The sequence below is a fragment of the Nannobrachium achirus genome (assembly GCF_963921795.1).
Source record: "Nannobrachium achirus genome assembly, chromosome: 13".
In the NCBI taxonomy this organism is placed as follows: domain Eukaryota; kingdom Metazoa; phylum Chordata; class Actinopteri; order Myctophiformes; family Myctophidae; genus Nannobrachium; species Nannobrachium achirus.
Genome location: NC_137833.1, coordinates 53,626,802 through 53,646,046, shown reverse-complemented (window position 1 = coordinate 53,646,046; position 19,245 = coordinate 53,626,802). Strand labels below are relative to the sequence as shown.

At 43.8% G+C, this 19,245-nt stretch overlaps 1 protein-coding gene across 4 annotated transcripts in view; it reads right to left on the bottom strand.

Annotated features, from left to right (window-relative positions):
• Positions 1-17,988, bottom strand: part of slf2 (SMC5-SMC6 complex localization factor 2) — a 40,956-nt gene extending 22,968 nt beyond the window's left edge. Inside the window, exons 1-7 of one of the 4 annotated variants that reach the window (XM_080740983.1) lie at positions 17,850-17,988; positions 10,672-10,837; positions 9,126-9,245; positions 7,056-8,237; positions 6,547-6,607; positions 4,471-4,596; positions 568-2,654 (exon numbers count right to left, since the gene is read on the bottom strand). In XM_080740983.1, coding sequence (XP_080597109.1) covers positions 568-2,654; positions 4,471-4,596; positions 6,547-6,607; positions 7,056-8,237; positions 9,126-9,245; positions 10,672-10,773 — 3,678 coding nt within the window. In that variant the 5' untranslated portion in view covers positions 10,774-10,837; positions 17,850-17,988. The remainder of the gene's footprint in view (positions 1-567; positions 2,655-4,470; positions 4,597-6,546; positions 6,608-7,055; positions 8,238-9,125; positions 9,246-10,671; positions 10,838-17,849) is intronic. The other 3 variants (XM_080740984.1, XM_080740986.1, XM_080740985.1) reach the window with 3 other exon arrangements.
• Positions 17,989-19,245: the final 1,257 nt, after the last annotated feature.

The window sequence follows — 19,245 nt, the reverse complement described above, 5'->3', positions numbered from 1 at the left end:
TTTAGAGCTGTGGTTCTCAACCTTTTCAGGCCGCGACCCCCAAATTAATCATATTTTAACTGGGGACCCCCACCCTGACGAGCACTAAGAGTTGAGGCATAACATTTTGTAAAACACGATTCTATAGTGAAAATAGCAGATCTACATGCTCACAACGCCTCGCAATGTAGATCGGCTATTTTCACAATTTCTGCCAATTAAATGTTTATTAATTTATCATTTTAGAGGAGATACGGGGGAGAACATAGGCCCGACCCACAGGTTGAGAACAAACTGATTTAGATCTGAAGATCCAGTCCAAACTGGGACACTTCTGGACAAATCAAACAGAGTGTTGAACCACAGTCGGGTCCATTACACAGGCTCACTAATCCAGTGGTTCAAGGACCCCCAAACTGACATGTATTATTTGGCCCTATCTGAAAAGAGTTTGCGCCAGGGACGCCGAGAAGAGAAGATTCAATCATTTGGTTTGTTTCCTAACTATCAACAATTTAGCAGAGGGGAACCTCTGCTAAATTGGAACAAGATTCAAGGACCCCAAAGTGCACTGCACTAAATACCTACCGCATTGGAGCGCTCAGGCTCTGGCGCAGCCGCCTGCCTGGTGATACGGTCCATGATCTCCCTCATGGAGCGCATCTGCTCCTCGTCATCCTCACAGCTGCTGCTGGAGGAGCTGCTGGAGCTCCGGGACAGGTTCATGTCCAGCTCAAAGCTCAGGCCCAGCTCCAAATCCAGGGGGTCATGATCCTCCGCCCGCTTCTTTGCGGCTCGTTCGCCGCCGGCCGGACGGGACGCAACCGCAGACGCTTTGGGAGAGCGGCGCGGCGGCGCGGAGGTCGAGTCGCGTTTGTCGACGGCGGCGGCTTCTTTTTTCACAGCGGCGCTCTTGCGAGGCGATTTGTGCTGCCGAATGAGCGCGGAGACAAAGAAGGGGCCGTGTGTGAGACTGCCGCCTCTTTTAAGACGCACTTTTTCCCAATCTATGCGGTCCAGTTGGACCACTGCCATCATTTGCAGTTTTGGCAGAAGCACTGGCAACAAGGCAGCTCTTTTCGTGTCTAATGCGCGTGGGTTCAGCGTTACCCCACCCGGCTGTGACCCGACTCTAAACGTCCCAGAGCCTGCCCCGCTGCCGTAATCAGAACCGCAGTCTTCGTGCACGGCAGGGGGATCCAGTTCTCCAGTGCCAGGGTCTGCTGCTTCGTCATGTACGTCAGGAGTGAAGTATTGAGATATGTCATTCCCCCCCGGATCCAGTTCTCCAGTGCCAGGGTCTGCTGCTTCGTCATGTACGGGGTCAGGAGTGAAGTATTGAGATATGTCATTCCCCCCCGAAGCCGCTCTCCTGTGTTTTAATGACAGTCTTCCAACATGTCCAGTGTTTGCTTTTGGGCTAAGTTTAGTAGGCGTGCCATCTGTGATTCGCCTCTCCTGTCCCCTTGTCTGTCCATTTGTGTCAGGTGTTTTCTGATACTTGACCTTCGTTTCCTCTACCTTAACTTCCTTTTTGCAAACTGTAAGAGGAGGGCGCAGCTCTCCTTCATTAACCTTCCTTCTGTAATCATAAATCCAGCTCTTCAAACTCCCCTCTTTTCTTGAACGTTTGTCCTTCTGCTTCGCGGTGGAACCCAGGGAGGCCGGCTTCACCCCTGACGGGGACTGTCTGAGTGGCTGCGACGAAGACAGTTTGGTCACGGGAGACTTGAGTGTCTGTAACAATGTCTGTCTGCTCGTTGTAGACTTGGACGGCTGTGACAAAGCCTGCCTGGCCAGAGGCGACTTGGGAATGAGTCCAAAGGACATACTGGTCAGAGGGGACTTGGGATTGGGCGACATGGGCAGTCTGGTGAAAGGAGAGCTTGGAGGCTGTGGCGACGATGGCGCTCTGGTCACGGTAGACTTGCGCGACGGCGACAGGGACAGTCTGTTCATGGGGGACCTGGATGACGGCGACAAGTACTGTCTATCTACGTAGGGAGACTTGGATGCTGGTGACAGGTACAGTCTGGCCAGAGGTGATGACGACTGTCTGGCCTGAGGCGGCGCGGGTGGCTGTGGTGAGACCGACAACTTGGTCTGTACAAGTTTCTGCGACAGCGCCAAGCACGTCGATCGGCCAGATGCTGGTGCTGTATATGGACGGCCATGGGTGGTCTTGGGTGACAAGTCTTTGCTCTGCGGAGGCGTCAGTGCAAGTGAAGGCTTAGGTGCCAGTCTGGGGTCTTTGCTCTGCGGAGGTGTCAGTGCAAGTGAAGGCTTAGGTGCCAGTCTGGGGTCTTTGCTCAGTGGCGGCTTGGGTGCCAGTGGAGGATTAGGTGCCAGTATTGGGTCATTGCTAGGTGAAGGCTTGGGTGCCAGTCTTGGGTCTTTGCTTGGTGACGGCTTGGGTGCCAGTCTTGGGTCTTTGCTTGGTGACGGCTTGGGTGCCAGTCTTGGGTCTTTGCTTGGTGACGGCTTGGGTACCAGTCTTGGGTCTTTGCTAGGTGCAGGCTTGGGTGCCAGGGATGGGGAGAGGGACTGCCCAGCACTGGTACAGACTTCTGATGGTGTTGATTCACAACTCGGGTCCTGGACGCATAACTTCTTGGCAGAGTTGTCAGCGGATTCAGGTTCCCTGGGCCTCTTCAAAGGTGAGCCTGTTCTCCACCCTATTAGAGAGAAATGGACATGAGCATTAGCTTTACTTACCGTGTCTATAGCACCCATTTTTTCACCCAGTGCCAATTGCCTAAGCTGTAATCCTGGTTTCTGCTCTCCCTCTGACACACCTGGGAAGCCCCGGCTTGCCAGGGGGAGGGTATATAGAAACCAGAATTACTGCATGTTTTTTGTGAGGGTATCTACCCTTGGAGACATGGGGAGAACATGCAAACTCCACACAAAAGCCCTTTCGCCAACCCCACCCGCGTTGTAATGGTGTGGGTGCAGATGACGCGGAAGAGGAAACACGCCCCAGTGCCCACAGCGCCCCCCGGCGGGAATCCAGGACCTTCTAGCTGTGAGGAGACGGGGACATGTCTCTTTTCCGACATTGACTTCTTATTGTCGGAGTGGCAACACTTCCATAGAGGTTAAGTTTAGGGTTAGGGTTAGAGATAGGGTTAGTGTCGGAATGGAGACATGTCGGAAAGGAGACATGTAACCGAGGAGACAGCGCTACCAACTGCGCCACCATGCCTCAATATCTTTTGAAAATAACAAATCTACAACCTCACTGTGAGCTTTTAGTGCCGCTATTTTCAAATAGCCATAAAGCGGTAAAGCACAGCATGGTTGCTTCTTTTGGTCTTGCTTTCATAGACCTGGCCACTTGTTTCTCTTGTGAAATCTGGCAACACCGGTCACAACAGCAACTCGTCAGAACGAAAACACAGGACAGGAGTTAGGCTACAGCTAAAGGCCAGTCCATATTCTCTCTGAAACCGAACTTTTTATCGGAAAGGTCCGGCTCAACTACAAAATGACGTCACTCGCAAAACTTCGGAAAAGCATTACCCCGAATTAAGAGTTTGGAAAGCTGCACGTCAGAAAGTCTGAACTTTCTGTTTTGGAGAGAGTTATGAACTGGCCTTAAGAGGAACAGGAAGTGATGCCCAACTTTCACTCTCATGTGACACTGGAAAATTGTGGATAAAAACAAAATGGATAGTAGAACAAGATACAGTATATAAGTTAAACAAAATGTTGTTTGATTGAAGGAAACCCAAACCAACAGTGCCATTATGCACCGACCATTTCCTTGGAATTGCATCTTACCCTTAGTTTAAATGCCATGTTGAGAGCTCGCATAAAGAAGAGTTTCACTCTTTCACTTTGTAACTGTGTGACTTGACCATAAGGTTTGGTTTGACTAACTGACTGCCGTCAACGGCAGTTGGATCAAGTATTAATTTTGATTTAGTTTTAGTCATAGGGCCCCGATTCACTACGGTGGTTGTAAATAACGTGTAAATAAAGTCACTAAAGGAGGGTGTATTTTCTCTAAGCAAAAAATGCAATTCACAAAGGGGTGTGTAAGTCCCTGAAGCGTTATTAGTTATCAGTTCTAGGCAAAACCCGCTGTGATTGCAACTATGCCTAAAACTAACCTTAACCATGTTGGAAAGTTGGAACTCTCCGACGAAAAGTTGGGTTGTCAGAGACAGTATGGACAGTCCTTAGACTATGCCTAAACCTAGCCTTAACCCTAACCTCAGTTAAATTATGCCTGCCAGGGAGCCAATCAAGACAGAGCTGAGGCGGGGCTATCCTAGAACTGATGTGAAATTCATAATCACGCGTCCTTGAAATGTGCGGATTGTTAGCTGATCGCAAAATCAGAGAAGTTCATTTTCATTGTTCCACACCCCATTTCCCACAATTAAAAAGGTGTAAGTCTGAATCAGATCTCTGTAGTCTGCGATTTGGTATCTGGCACCATGCCCCATTTCACACCATATAAGGCAACAGGAAATAAAACTTCACCGTGCTGAAAAAGTTCAACTTCGTCTCTCGTCAAAAAATACAGATCGTCGTCGCACCGCCTTGACAACTCGTCAACGTGAAGTTCTGTCTGGAAGCGAGTCCAGGATGGATCAGGTGAACGTAATGCTGTGTGATGAGAATAAAGAAGTTTATAATGTTTAACCCCACCCCCAAAATAATAGGCTATAATGAACATGGAAAGGATATTATATAATCTTTTTCTACTGAACATTGCTCACCTTTACCGAAGTAAAACCGTGATGCTAGGATCAAGCACTGGCACACTGCTATCCGATAGATTATGGACGAGAACTGCCAGCTATTTTTCATTTGTTCTTACCTTTTCAAGTTGTCACAGAGAGACTATGATTCCATTTAAACCTGATAGGGCTTTTCGCTGACATTTGAAAGATGCAATGCAAACAAACAAAAAGATGTGCTTAGATGTGTTTGGCGGTATGGGCGCTTGAAAAACAAAGATGTGGCAAGAGGTTTTTGGCAGAGAATGAGTTAACTCATTGACGGCCATTAATAAATGGCGACTTTTGCGGGTTACTGCTGCCATTTTCCTACCCTTTAAAACACACTGATTGCCAAAAACACACCAAACGCCTTTTTTCCAGATCGCCCTTGATGACAAAAACGCACTAATCGTCTTTTTATTAATGTGATTATGAAAAAAACTCAAACTATACAGTTTTGCTGAAATAGGGCCCACAAGTGCCCACTTTGTATCTACTCTCGGATCATACCCTTTGAACCGGAACTGTAAGTGCCAATCGGTTTCGAGTCAATGTTGTTGTAGTTTTGTATTAATTTCTAGTATAAACATTCGGGCATGTTTTGTATTAATTTCTAGTATAAACATGCGGGCATCTATCTCCTCAACCGTTTGTCCAAAATGGATGGGGAAAAAGAGTGTGGAACGTCCGGAACACGCGTAGCGCACTTTCGTGCACCGACGTTGATTGTTTAGGGAAGAATTGCTATGAATGCTATTCCTACTGTAGCTAGCCAGGGGAGGGAGGGTGATCGAGGGGTTCTGGTTGACTCACATAGGCACAGACACACGACCTTTGGTGGTTAAATGACGATCGATAAATAAATACAGTCTGTGGAATGTATCATGTCTATATTATGCATATGCTGCACAAACAATACGTTTGACCTAGTTTTTTTATGTGTTGACAAATGTTGGGCATATCCATATTTAGTTTGATGTTTGGCACTACTGTAATTGATTTTGCATGTAGAATAAAGCATTCTAATGGCATACGCAAGCTTTGATCCCTGGTAAGTCGAGAAAGAGCAGCCCTCTAGCGAAAATCCCAGACGAAAAAATTAATGAATTAGGGTGTAAAATTGCTAAGTGAATCGGGCCCATAGTCTTTTAAATAAAATGTAATTTAGTTTTAGTCATATATTAGTCATCTGAAAAGTTTTAGACTAGTTTTAGTCAACTAAATCTACAGTTGATTTTGGCCAAAGAAATGGCAGCCCTCAATGGCATTGTAATGGCAGATTCTGACTTGGTTGCATGCTGAAAATAGCCGATCTACAAGCTCAAAAAGCGTTGCAGCGCAACACATTGTGAGCTTATAGAGCTACCATTTTCAGAGCACAACCAAACATAAAATCACTTGTCTTTTAGTTCTACTGGATCTCTTCTCCACTAGTCCCTCCTTAACATTTTGTCTATATATTTTTTTGTTGATGATCTATTGTTATATTTAGTGTTAGTTTTAGTCATCATAGCTTAGTTTTTATCTAGCTCTGGTCAGTGAAATAATGTTTCGTCATAGTTTTAGTCGACGAAATCAACACTGGTTGGACGGGCCTGAAACCTTGCCCAAATTCATTTATTTACTCTTATATTATTGTTATAATAAGATGACATGCAAACATTAAGATCACCAAATAAGAATCTGATCAAATACTGAAAAATCAACAAATAAATCAGTTAAAACAGTTGCAGACAGGCAACCTGTTCCTTCACCAAATGTCCATACTTCTCCAGTTCTGAGCAGCCAAGCACCCACCTTGAATAATCCAAACGATAAGAAAATACAACAATACCTGGTACTGACTCCTCGGTTGAAGCTTTGTCCCTTTGTTGTTGGGAGGCACAGTCCTGAGTCTGACAAAAGAAGCAAGCAACTCGTTTGAAATATATATTCAAGAGATATTGCCCAGCAGCACTCCCTCAAATCGGTTTATCAACTTTTAGTGTCATTTCTGACACATTATAGTTTAGTATGCACTAAACTATAATGTATCAAAGGGGGAAAAAACTCAACTTGACCTCATCTGCTAGCAGTGCCTTCACACTTTAATTCAAGCAGAACGACTAGTTCTTCCTCAGATTCGTACATTACAATATTTCAAGGGCTGAAAAATGAGCCAACAGCTTAACAGAACCACTAACAAATGCTTTCTAAACTGACGCAAGACTCACGTTTGTGACCTGCCAAGCATGCTAGTACACTAGCATTCTCCTGGGTGCAACATCCATTGAAGGATATATTGGTCATCGAGCCAAGCCCCAAATTAAAATACATTTCACCGTCACATAAAGGGCTTTTTACCTGATGACCGACCATAGGCCTGCTTGGAAGAGGAGACAGTGAAGGGTTGCATGCAGTGGAGGATGGCGATGGACTGGGTCGGGGGGACAGTAAAGGACTGGGTGGGGTAGAAGACAGCGATGGACTGGGTCGAATAGAGGACAGTGATGGAATGTGTGGGGTAGAAGACAGCGATGGACTGGGTCGAATAGAGGACAGTGATGGAATGTGTGGGGTAGAAGACAGTGATGGACTGGGTCGTTTAGGCGACAGGAAATTACGCATGCATGCGGTAGAGGACTGCGAGAAGGTTTTCGGGGTAGTCGACAGGGTTTTGGCCTTGGAAGACGCTGACGGGTTGTTCCGGGTAGGGGAAAGTAAAGGGCTGCCCGCTGCGGGGGACGGCGACAGTGGTTTGGGGGTTGTCGACAGGGTTTTGGGGGTAGTCAAAATGGTTTTGGGGTTAGAAAACGGGCTATTCCGGGTAGGGAAAAGTAAAGGGCTGCCCACTGTAGGTGACTGCGACAGTGGTTTTGTGGTTGTCGACAGGGTTTTTGGGGTAGTCGACATGGCTTTTGGGTTAGTCGACAGGGTTTTTGGGGTAGCAGACAGCGTTTTGGGGTTAAGAAACGGGCTGTTCCGGGTAGGGGAAAGTAAAGGGCTGCCTGCTGCAGGGGACTGTGACAGGGGTTTGGGGGTTGTCGACATGGCTTTTGGGGTAGTAGACAGGTTTTTGGGGTTCGAAGACGGGCTGTTGCGGGTAGGGGAAAGCAAAGGGTTGCATGCTGCAAGGGACTGCGACAGCAGGTTTTTGGGGGTTGACGACAGAGTTTTGGGGTAAGCGGATGATGGCAACAGGCTGTTCCGGGCAAGGGGCGGTAGCGGGCCGCATGCTGCCGGAGAATGTGTTTTGGGGGTATGCGACGGTGACGAGCCATGTCGGGTGGGTGACAATGAAATGAGGTTCCTTTGGGGGAAAGTTATAACCTTGGAGGGTTGGCCAGGCCACGGATGCGGATTCCATTGTCTGTGTTCAGGGTTCCAGCTTGGGAAGGTTGGGGGCAGGTGGCCAGTGTTCGGGATGTGGAAAGGCGGACGGACGCCAGCCCCGTGGCCCTTGTTCTGTGTGATGTAGGTTGACGGCAGAGCGGCCCTGTGCGGCTGGACGACAGGAATGAAGCTTCCTATGCCGTTGGGTTTGGCCTAACAAGAGAACAGACAGGGGAATCAATCATACGAGACACATGAACGGGCCAAGAACATAACACTTGATAACACAATGATAACACTTAATCTTGTCGATGTCGAGAGCCTTGCTCATGCATTTCCAAAATCTGTTTACTTCTCAGGAAATGGGAGGGAAAGAAAACAACAACGAACCTGTGGATCCAATGTAGTTATTATTTAGTCACAAGCTCTAGTTAATATACTAGTTAAATATTTCTAAAAGCCACAGAGACTTTTTTTTACAGACGCCCCAGAGCCGGGGGAGGCGTCTACCTTTTTATTAATATGCTACAGCCCATAGCAGACTTTCCCAGGGGAGAGTCTGGGAGTTCTCCATAGACAACGCATTACGCGATGACGTAGTTACTCACTTTGACTGACAGGTCCAGTCAGTAGTCATCAGCGCATCAAAACATCGTCGGGAGAACATCAAATACGTCTTTTCCAGACAGAAATTCCAAAAGTGCAAACTGTTGTTCTTTTTTAAGTTCTGAGATTCTGTTGATTTCAGATAAAACTTCGCTTAATGCAGCTTTCATTTGCGATTTGTGAACTTGCGTCGGGCATGGGGAACGCCATGTTTTTTTTTACAAATGTGAGAGCTGCAGCAGCCGCTCGTCCAATAAGGAGCGCTGTGAGGCGGGTCGCTCCAAATGCAGCCATTTGATTGGAAATTAGAATAGAACGTAAATTCTCATAAGGAGCAGACCGAGAAAGGAAGCACATTGGTGATGACGTAGCTCGGGATGGCCTGCGAGGCTAATAGCAGCCTGCTTTGCGGCGAGAGTAAAGCGTGACTTCTATAGCACTGAGGTAAACAACTGCCGTGCTTGATTCCTTGGCCTGGGTGGTTGCACCACTTACCGTTCCATTGGGAACCGAAGACACCGTAGGTTTGGTCAGCTCATCTGTGCTGCTGCTAGGGAACAGACATCGCTGGCCCAGGTTCTTCACTGAACCGAGGCTTTCAGGAGTCTCATGCGGCTTAAATAAAAAAAACGAAAACACCAGTGTTGATTTTGTCGACTAAAACTATGACGAAAAATGTTGTCGCATACCTTTTTTCCACTGGCGAAAACGTAATAAAAACTAAAACTACGATGACTAAACCAGTGTTTCTCAACCACTGTGCCCGGGGACCTTTGGTGTGTCCCTGAGAAGGGTCAAGTGTGCCCCTTGAAACTGCTGGAAAGCCAATATTGTATTTATCATTTTAAAAATGATATAAACTAGTGAAAACAGCCTATCTACAAGCACACAACGCCTCGCGGTGCGAGGCGTTGTGTGCTTGTAGATCGGCTGTTTTCACTACTGTTGTGTGACAGCCTTGTATGATGAAGCAGGGCGTTACTTAGCGAAGAAACGTACACATTTGAAACTTGGAGATACAAAGTTTCTTCCCGACAGTGACGATATTTACACCCCCGTAGTATGTTGGTGTGCCCATGGATTCTTGGGACATGAAAAGTTTGCCCATGCAGAAAAAAGGTTTGCCCATGCAGAAAAAAGGTTGAGAAACACTGGACTAAATGACTAAATATATTGATATGTTAGGGAGGGACTAGTGGAGAACAGATCCAGTAGAACTAAGGCGCCGTTTACACTGCGACGTTGCGACGAGAATTCTGCAAAATGAAAAGTCAGATATGCCTTCCGTTCAGACGACAACAGCATTTTCGGGGGTTGAAAACTGAACAAAGTGAAACTGGAATTTCGGGTGGACAGGTTGACAACGGTCTCCCCTCGCGTCACCGCGTGAACCACAGAAACGCAAGAAACGACAACACACGTGATGTGATGGCTCGCATGCAGCCTACTGCAGCCACGTTACCATGGTGAATGCTAAACAAGGAAGTAGAATGGTCACCGCCACCTAGCAAAATTACATGGACACTACATCATTTCATGATCCGACGTGGCTTCATATGAACGCTGGATGTCCCGGGACCTCGCCGTTTTCTCTACAGAGCGGTGTCGTCTGAACATGGCCTAAGAGACATGTACTTTGTTTGGTTGTTCCCAGGTTTTGCGCTCTGAAAATAGCAGATCTACAAGCCATTTTCAGAACGCAACCAAGTGTAAAATCTGACATTACGACGCCATCATGGCCTGCCAAAATACATTTTAGTCGACAAAATGAACAGCACATTTAGTCGACTGAAATCTTATGATATTCAGTCGACTAAAACTAGACTAAAACATTTCATATGACTAATATAAGACTAAAACTAAATCAAAATTTGCTGTCAAAATGAACACTGGAAAATAGCAGGTCTAAAAGGTCACTACGCGCCACATCACATTTAGCAATCCCCACTAAAAACAAATTAAACCAAACTGAAATTTAAGTCCAAATGAAATGGGGAAAAAAAGAAAAACAGGTAAAAAATTCAAAAGCTCTAATAACAACCTGGAACACCCCTCCGACGGGTCTGAAGTAACTTGACTTGTAGGGACCCCTCAACCGTTGAGATTGGGGGGAGGACGGCAGCGACCCACTTCTGGACTGCATTGTTGTGGCTATATCGGGTTCAGCAACCAGTTATGATCCCAGAGGTCATCATCATTGGGACCTGCTGGATGAAGAAAGGTAGCTGGAATAAGGTATGGGTCAGAATAACCAAATTGTTTTTTTAGGATAAAAAGAAAAGGCTGTTGCAAAGGCTATATTGTCATCCAAAACCTGGCAATAGTAACTACATTTTAAAGTTTACCTAGTATGGGTGTAATATTTATTTATTCTCTATTTTGTGTTTACAAGAAGTAATACAAATTTGAATTTTAGGTATTTCCGACTTTTGAAATAAAGAATTACACAAAATTGACTGATCATGGGTATGCCGACTACAGTTAGTATACTCTAAAAGTGGGGAAAACATTTTCACCACATCTTTAATAGTTTATTTACAATAATGTAAAAGATGCACATGCTCCTGTCTGTTTATTTCTGAGAACCAGTTTATAGGTCAAGTCAATGTAATATTGTTATTGTGAACTATGATGGTAATTCGAATGTTATTCACCCAAACAAATCCCCCCAAAACATTAAAAAAATATTAAAAAATCTTAAATGTTATGCACAGATTGCATTACTCCAAGGTATAAATGAATAAAATGTTTCCAACTGTTTCCGTACTTGTGACAGATGCAAAGTCTCCAATAGCGGGGCTGTTAAGGAGAACAATACTTCAGTTCTGGAAAGAAGCACCACAATTTTACAGAGTGTACCTCTTGGGTCATTCTTTAGAAAAATCACATTAGACACTTAATTTTCAAAATGTCCGCCAGTTTTAAAGATGTCCGCCTTTTCGGATATGTTTTACAGTACGCCAGCCAGTTAATATCGAATTTTCATAATATTAGAGTTGTTTTGTAGGTTTTAAAACATCCTGAGTTCATTTATTACACTTTTAAAGCAGCCAGAATAACCTTTCTGACTTTTGGTTGGGGTCTTTCCTCACCTGGGACCCCCCAGACAGACCCCTGAGCCTATTTCAGTAATCGCTCTGCTCCTGCACCAGAACAATGTTAAATTAGATCTGAAATATGCTCTGAAATAAAAAATGACTAGTAGCAAATAACAGAGGTCTTCCACGGGGGGTCCGGGACCCCTGGGGGGGTCCTCAGAGCTATTACAGGGGGCCTGCCAAATCTCGATGAGATCTTTTTTTTTTCTTTTTTTTTTTACATTTGAAACTTTGAATGTTTTTATGTATCCTGGTTTTATGTATTGTACTTTGATGGTTTATTAGTATTCTCAGTATTATTTATAATGTTTTTTGTGTTAAAACAGTTATGGTTGACAGATGTTACTGCAGGGATTGCAATAATGAAGGTATTGCAACTTTTCACTTTGGGTGCAGAACAACATTTCCATTTATTGCACTGCACTCACACTGACAACACACACACACACACACACACACACACACACACACACACACACACACACACACACACACACACACACACACACACACACACACACACACACACACACACACACACACACACACACACACACATTTTAACCATTTATTTATGTCCACACAAAGTAGATGCATACAAGGACACAAATAGTATAGGTGCAGTAGAGTAACATTTACAAAATCATGGCATTATGTCTTCATGATACAATAGCAAGGCACTCTACGGGTATAAGTAACAGCGTCTCCGCCATATGTGGCGGCTGCCGATTATAGCGGAGACGGAACAATACTTTGCCAGCCTTTTTGCCTCTTTTTTAGGCACTCCAAGTTGTTGAAACCCTCTAACAACCAGCCTGTGGGTATGTCCTAGGCTGCCAAATATGAAAACAAATAGTCTGCACCTGTACCCCAGCTCTGAGATCGTATTTAGGAGAGGTTGGTATTTAATGACCTTGGTCATGAAAGCTTCCTCTAGGCTAGGGTCAAAGGTGCAGGCCATCTCCAATACAGACACTTCCCTGGACTCTTCATCAACCACAACAACATCTGGTGTATTAGCTGTCAAAGATGCAAACATTTCCAAGTTATCACAGAGATGAAACATGGATGGAATGACACGGGAATGTTTGTACACACACACACACACACACACACACACACACACACACACACACACACACACACACACACACACACACACACACACACACACACACACACACACACACACCTCTTTGTTATTGTCACCCCAAAACCCTCAACTTATCCTCTTATAGAGCCCATGGTTAATTACGCCCAAAGAGATTCACTACACTACAGTAATTTCAGACATGCAGGATATATTCGTCTTCATCATCATCATCATCTTCAATGTCCAACCTAATAGTGTTGACACAGTCTCCACCATAGCATAGAGTGAAAGGCAGGTTATTTGAGCAGCTGCACCGTCCCTTACAACCTGCTTTGCAGACACATTTGATGGGCTCAAGTACTGCCTTTGGAGCAGGGAGAGCAAGAAAACTGAAACCTGGAATATACCCTCCACTCTCTGAATTCCATCTATTTTCTTCGATTGGTGGAAGCACAGGGAAATTTGTCAGGTATGATTTATCCTGCATTGTGACGGAGTTGGCACGGAGGTAATGTGGTAGCAGTGCAGCACGAGTTGGAGGTAGCATCTCACCCTCCAAGTTATTTGACAGAAATAGTTTCCATCTGAGTAATCCCAGGGTTGTTGGACCTTTTGAACTGTAAACATGGCATGCAAAATGTTCGGACTGCAATGTTGATGGAAGCTCACAATTTATAAGCTCAGGAGGAATGGCCAATGACCTTGCCAAGGTCCTTGAAGCGGTTAGTGGCTTGGTCATCATCATCATCATCATCATCATCATCAAGTAGGCATTGACCCATGTCTTTTTGGTGATTCCAACAAATGTTCTTCCCCAGTCAACACCTGAAAAACGCAAAGGAACCCTTGACATTTGTAACATCAACTTGAACTCACTCGAATATATCAATTTCCTTTTTTTGTACCGGAGGCAAGGACTTGATAAGGAATCGGGGTATCAGCCTCTTCATGTGTTTGCACTTCCTCAAAATCATGTCCCTTGATGAAGGTATCGTATTATGATGCCTACTTCGTCATACCTGACAAATTGCCCTGAGCTTCCATCAATTGAAAAAATAGATGGAATTCAGAGAGTGGAGGGTATGTTCCAGTCAGGTTTCTTGCCATCCCTGCTGCAAAGGCAAAGCTCATCAAATGTGTTTGCAAAGCAGGTTACAAGGGACGGTGCAGCTGCTCAAACAATAACCTGCCTTGCACTCTCCTCCCTGCAAATGATATAGTGGAAACTGTCAACATTATTAGGGAGGACATGTATAGTAGTGAATTTCTTTGGGTACAATTGACCGTGAGCTCTTTAAGAGGATAGGGTGCGGGTTTTGGGGTGACGATAACAAAGAGGTGTGTGTGTTGTGTTGTCAGTGTTAGTGCAATGCAATAAATGGACATGTTAGACTGTGCGCCCAAAGTGAGAAGTTGCAATACCTTAATTCTTGCAATACCTGTGAACCTGTCTGTCTAACACACACATGTTATAAATAATACTGAGAATACTAATAAAAAACAGTTTCAAATGTAAAAATATATATACATATAAAAAAAAGGAACTTCCCCATCAAGATTCGGCAGGCCTCCTGTAGTAACTCTGAGGACCCCCTAGGGGTCCGGGACCCCTGTGGAAGACCCCTGGGTATTTGCTACTACTCATTTTTGCTTTCAGAGCCCAGTTACAACTTTAATGCTTCAGTTATGATCTAATTTAACATTGCTCTGGAGCAGGAGCAAAGCGACTACTCAGATAAGCTCAGGGGTCTGTTTGGGGGGTCCCAGGTGAGGAAAGACCCCAACCAAAAGTCAGAAAAGTTATTCTGGCTGCTTTAAAAGAGTAATAAATGAACTCACGATGTTTTAAAACCTACAAAACAACTCTAATATTATGAAAATCGGACATTAACTGGCTGGCGTACTGTTCAGAGGCAGCCATCTTGGAAACATGGCAGCCATTTTGATTTTTCAGTGTCTAACGTGTTTTATCATAGGAACAACCCCTAAGGAGTACTTGTGAAAAGTTTTAGGTTTCTTTCCACTTGTGAAGTATTTTAGTGCAAAAATGCATTTACCTGCCCCGCTACAAGGGCACGCTGGGACACACTTGCTGGTCGTGCCCAAGGATTGTTCCATTCTGGCAAAGCATTTTTGCTTAGTACAGCAGAGTATACCATATTCATATTGAACCTGATGAACTAACTGTCTTGTTTGGTTGCTCCGAAGCTTTCCTTATGTTGCCATACTCTGTCAAACAGTGTCATGGTACACTCATAGCCCAAACAATAACAAGAGTGGGAGACTTCTGTCATTCCATGTTTCACTAGTTTCACCCGGCCCCTTGGGTTTCTGACAACGTGACCCTCTGAACATTTTAGTTGAATTCCAATGGCTTAGGGCCTAGCCGAAAGCAACTTACATGCTATCTGCATCTAGGTGCGACACCCTCTATTGACAGCCCATTCTATAAACAGAAAAGTCCTATCTGATTGTATTACACGCCGATAAAATCAAACAATATTGCAGCTGTACACAAAGCTCGGTTTTGAAATTGCACATATGCAGTCAAGAGTGATATAAAATGAATGGTTCCAAACTCTTACAACAGAACAGAGTTTATTGACAGAAACTAAAGTTAACATGGCACCAGTGGATTATTTTCAAACAAAAGCCCTTGACTAATATACAGACCTTTCAGTTTCATGAATGGGCTGTCAATGGAGGGTGTGGCAATTTGCATCCAAGTTTCTTTCGGCTACGCCCTATTTTAAATAGCCGATCTACAAGCTCACAGCTAGTACATCGGTTATTTTTTAAAGATGTTGAAAGATTTCCACTTATGACATGCCTAAAATAGGGAAGGCAGAGTTTAATTGGTTACATTTAAATTTTATAGAAGAAAAGTAGTATTAAATAAAGAAAAGACGGCCCTGGGAAGGCTTTATCCTTAGTGTTTTTTAGTGTGTAATTAATTTAACCCATTTATTTGTTGTAACCCAATACGTTGTTATACCTTTCAATCCGGGAGACACCTCTGTAGCTGTTGCCATACATATTTTACATGTAGTAACTGCATGTATGATCAACAAAATTAAGAAATAGAAGACTGTAGCTTCCTTCAATAACTTGTATTTTGGCATACGCCTGAGTGAGTGATGTTTTGCCTGACTGAGTGATGTCCCAAACATCAGGTGGAGGCCAAAATAAATTAATGGAAGGGAGCTAGCTACAGCATGTACCATCTTCTATTTCTCTGATCTTTGTCTCCTGTGAAGTTCAGCACACGTGCCTTTAAATGTAGGTGACCTGCTTTGATGTCAACTATACAAGAGGAAAATGAGAACTCTCTCTCTGTCTCTCAGAGCACAGGCTGCTTTCCTGCACCTCAAGATAAGACCTAAAGGCAGAACAATCTTGAGTGAGAGTGCCTTTTATTACCCTGACACGTTAAAAGAGTTGTTCCGATACCAATACCACAGTATCGGAAAAGCTGCCAATACTGCCTAATGCTGGTATCGGAGAGTATGGCAGTCTATGCCATTCCAGTACCATGTAATTTACCACATGAGATTTCATTTATAGTAAAAGAAAATTATTGATGTTGCACTACTGTGTTATACTCTTACAGTACAATTGAATTTGCATTATTACAGACTACGTTGGAGCTGCAATTTAACTATTATTAATAAATAGATTTTGCATTAATTCCAAGATTAACTTTAATTCCAAAGACTCCTGTAACTCTGATTGTGTACAAATCAGAACCAAATGAACCCCATAAGGGTCCAATTGGTTCCATTTGTACACTCTCAGAGTTACAGACCTGTAAGAGACCCTTGGAACCCCCCCACCCCCCAAGGAACCCTGGGGGTCATTGGACCCCACTTTGACAACCACTGTCCTCGATTTTCCTTTAAATTACACAATGGTATCGGATCTGTACTAGTCGGTATCGACTGATGTTCTAGTTGTGGAGTCGGTATCAGGAAGAATCACAATGCAACGAAACCTTTACAACACGTTGCAGCGAGAACTTGCCCCATGAATTGACCCATTGGGCAATTTTGGGATAATGTCGCAAGCCCTTTACAACTCTGCATTGCGAATCATTGCACACCATGATTCGCAACGCAGTGAGGACTCTGGGCTTTCGGGCAGAGTGGCCTTGAGTGAGAGTGTTGTATCAATAATGCATTGGGGAGGGAAAGGGGAAACCTGCATTTGCAACACCTGTGAAGGAAGTATGCATGCACTGCAGCCCAATTCAGCCGACTCCCCTCTGGAATGCAATGCACTCCCCTAACCACCTCAGAACAAAACCTCACTCAAAACCCACCTCTTCAAGATACCTTTTCCCAACACACAGGAGGTGGCCAAGTCACCCATGTTTTGTGACGTTATGTTAGTTGTTAATAATATAACAGGATAATTTTAATGTGCAACATAAGTGGGCCCCCAGGGGTCCCTGACGGGATTCCTAGCTAAATGTTTTAAACATTTTCACTTTAAGGACTTTATCCTGACTTTATATTGGCCTTTTGATTTGAATGCATAATTTCAAAATATTTTAGAATAATAATAATAAAATATGAAGGATTTTGAGAACTTTTGACATTCAACACAGTGAATACTTTATGGTGGGTGCCTGGCACAAAATATTTTCAGGTCCTTGACGTGGAAAAGTTGGCCAACAGATGTCATAATATAACGGGCTTAAACATCTGTCCTGTCCAGAACACAACACAACAGTACACAAAGTAACAAACATATTCCATATTATGGCTCTTCTAAAAGAGGAGACAACCTAAAAAGCACCATATTGACTCATAGGTCCAAACAAAAAGCTGTTATTAACGTTCCCACTTCGTAGTCGTACATTTGACTTGAATAACCGTTTAATGACGGCGTGTTCTCGATTTTAGAATCAGCAGCAAAACACCAACGAACATATCCGGAAGTGCCGTTCAAAACAGGTCACGTTAGCATCATAGCATAGCATAACAGCATTCCAAATAAACAGCAAGATAAATTAACGGTTTTTCTTACTTTACAGGTCCTTCAATTGTCGCTCTTCTGCTTCGGAATGCGACGCGACACACACCACTGAAATGAAATGACAAAAAACTTCACTTTTAAACCCGCTTTCAACTCGCAGGAATGTAAACACAAAGTGGGCTAAACATGACAGGAGTTTCTCCCTCTGCGACGTCTCTACATCCCGCCTCCGGCTGCTACTCAGCGCATGCGTATGATGAGGGAAACAACGATGCATTGTGGGACCTGGAGTCTTCTTGTGGTTTTATGTTATGAGGAGGGATAGAATTCGTGTTTCTCAAACATGATTTATTTTCATAAAGGACCCCCAACTTAGCATATATGCATTTGGCCACGGACCCCCATCTGAAATTATATTTGTGCCAGGAATCCACAGTTCCACACACAAGATTTATTGAAATGTCAAAAAAATAAAAATCCTATTTGTAATAGGTCTTATATTTTTCTAGGGGGAATTCTTGAAAATATTTATCTTCACGCTCAGTTATTTTCTTCCTAGCTTGCCTTTCATTCAGTTCACCAACATAGCTAAAATAATACCAAAATACAATAGCATCAACAAATAGGCTATAAAATACTATTATGTACAGAGCAGAAAGGGGAGGGGGTGTTGGCAGTGAATGCCAATATGCCATCACATCACCTGGGGGAGAACTGAGAAGTGAGATTTACATATTTTGCACCACATGTTGAACCGAAACTGTACTTTTTAACATGAGTCATAAAATCACAAGTAGAGAAGATATGTAATTTTGCATTGTGTTTTTCTTAAACATAGACCTATATATATTTTTTTTAGGTATCCTTTTAGTTGACCAATGAACTGTACTGTCATGAAACTGTACCTTTTCCTATGCAAACTCTAATCAATGAATGAATCAATCAATCAATAATATAGTGACATACACATACTGAAAAAAAACAGCAAAGATGGCTTCAACGTACGTTTACTTGTATACTTCAGGATACAGAATACACAGCAGGTTGCAGTGAACTACAGCAGGCTGCACACACTCACAAGGATAAACACATTAAATTGCATATTTATGCCACAAGGTGGCAGCCAAAGACCACACTCTTACAAGATGCATAACATGACCTAGGCCTAATACATAAGAGCAAACTGACAGAAAGTGTGTGTGTGTGTGTGTGTGTGTGTGTGTGTGTGTGTGTGTGTGTGTGTGTGTGTGTGTGTGTGTGTGTGTGTGTGGGGGGGGGACAGTGGTTTGAAGAAAACATTGAAAACTATATATTATAAAAAGTAATGTGACAAAAAAAAAACTATCTGAATAAGGGCCCATTCCCACTGGGCCAGATAAACAGATAAAAATACCTGTCTCCATTCAAGTGGATGTTAAAACAGATAAGAAATGACATATATGTTCTA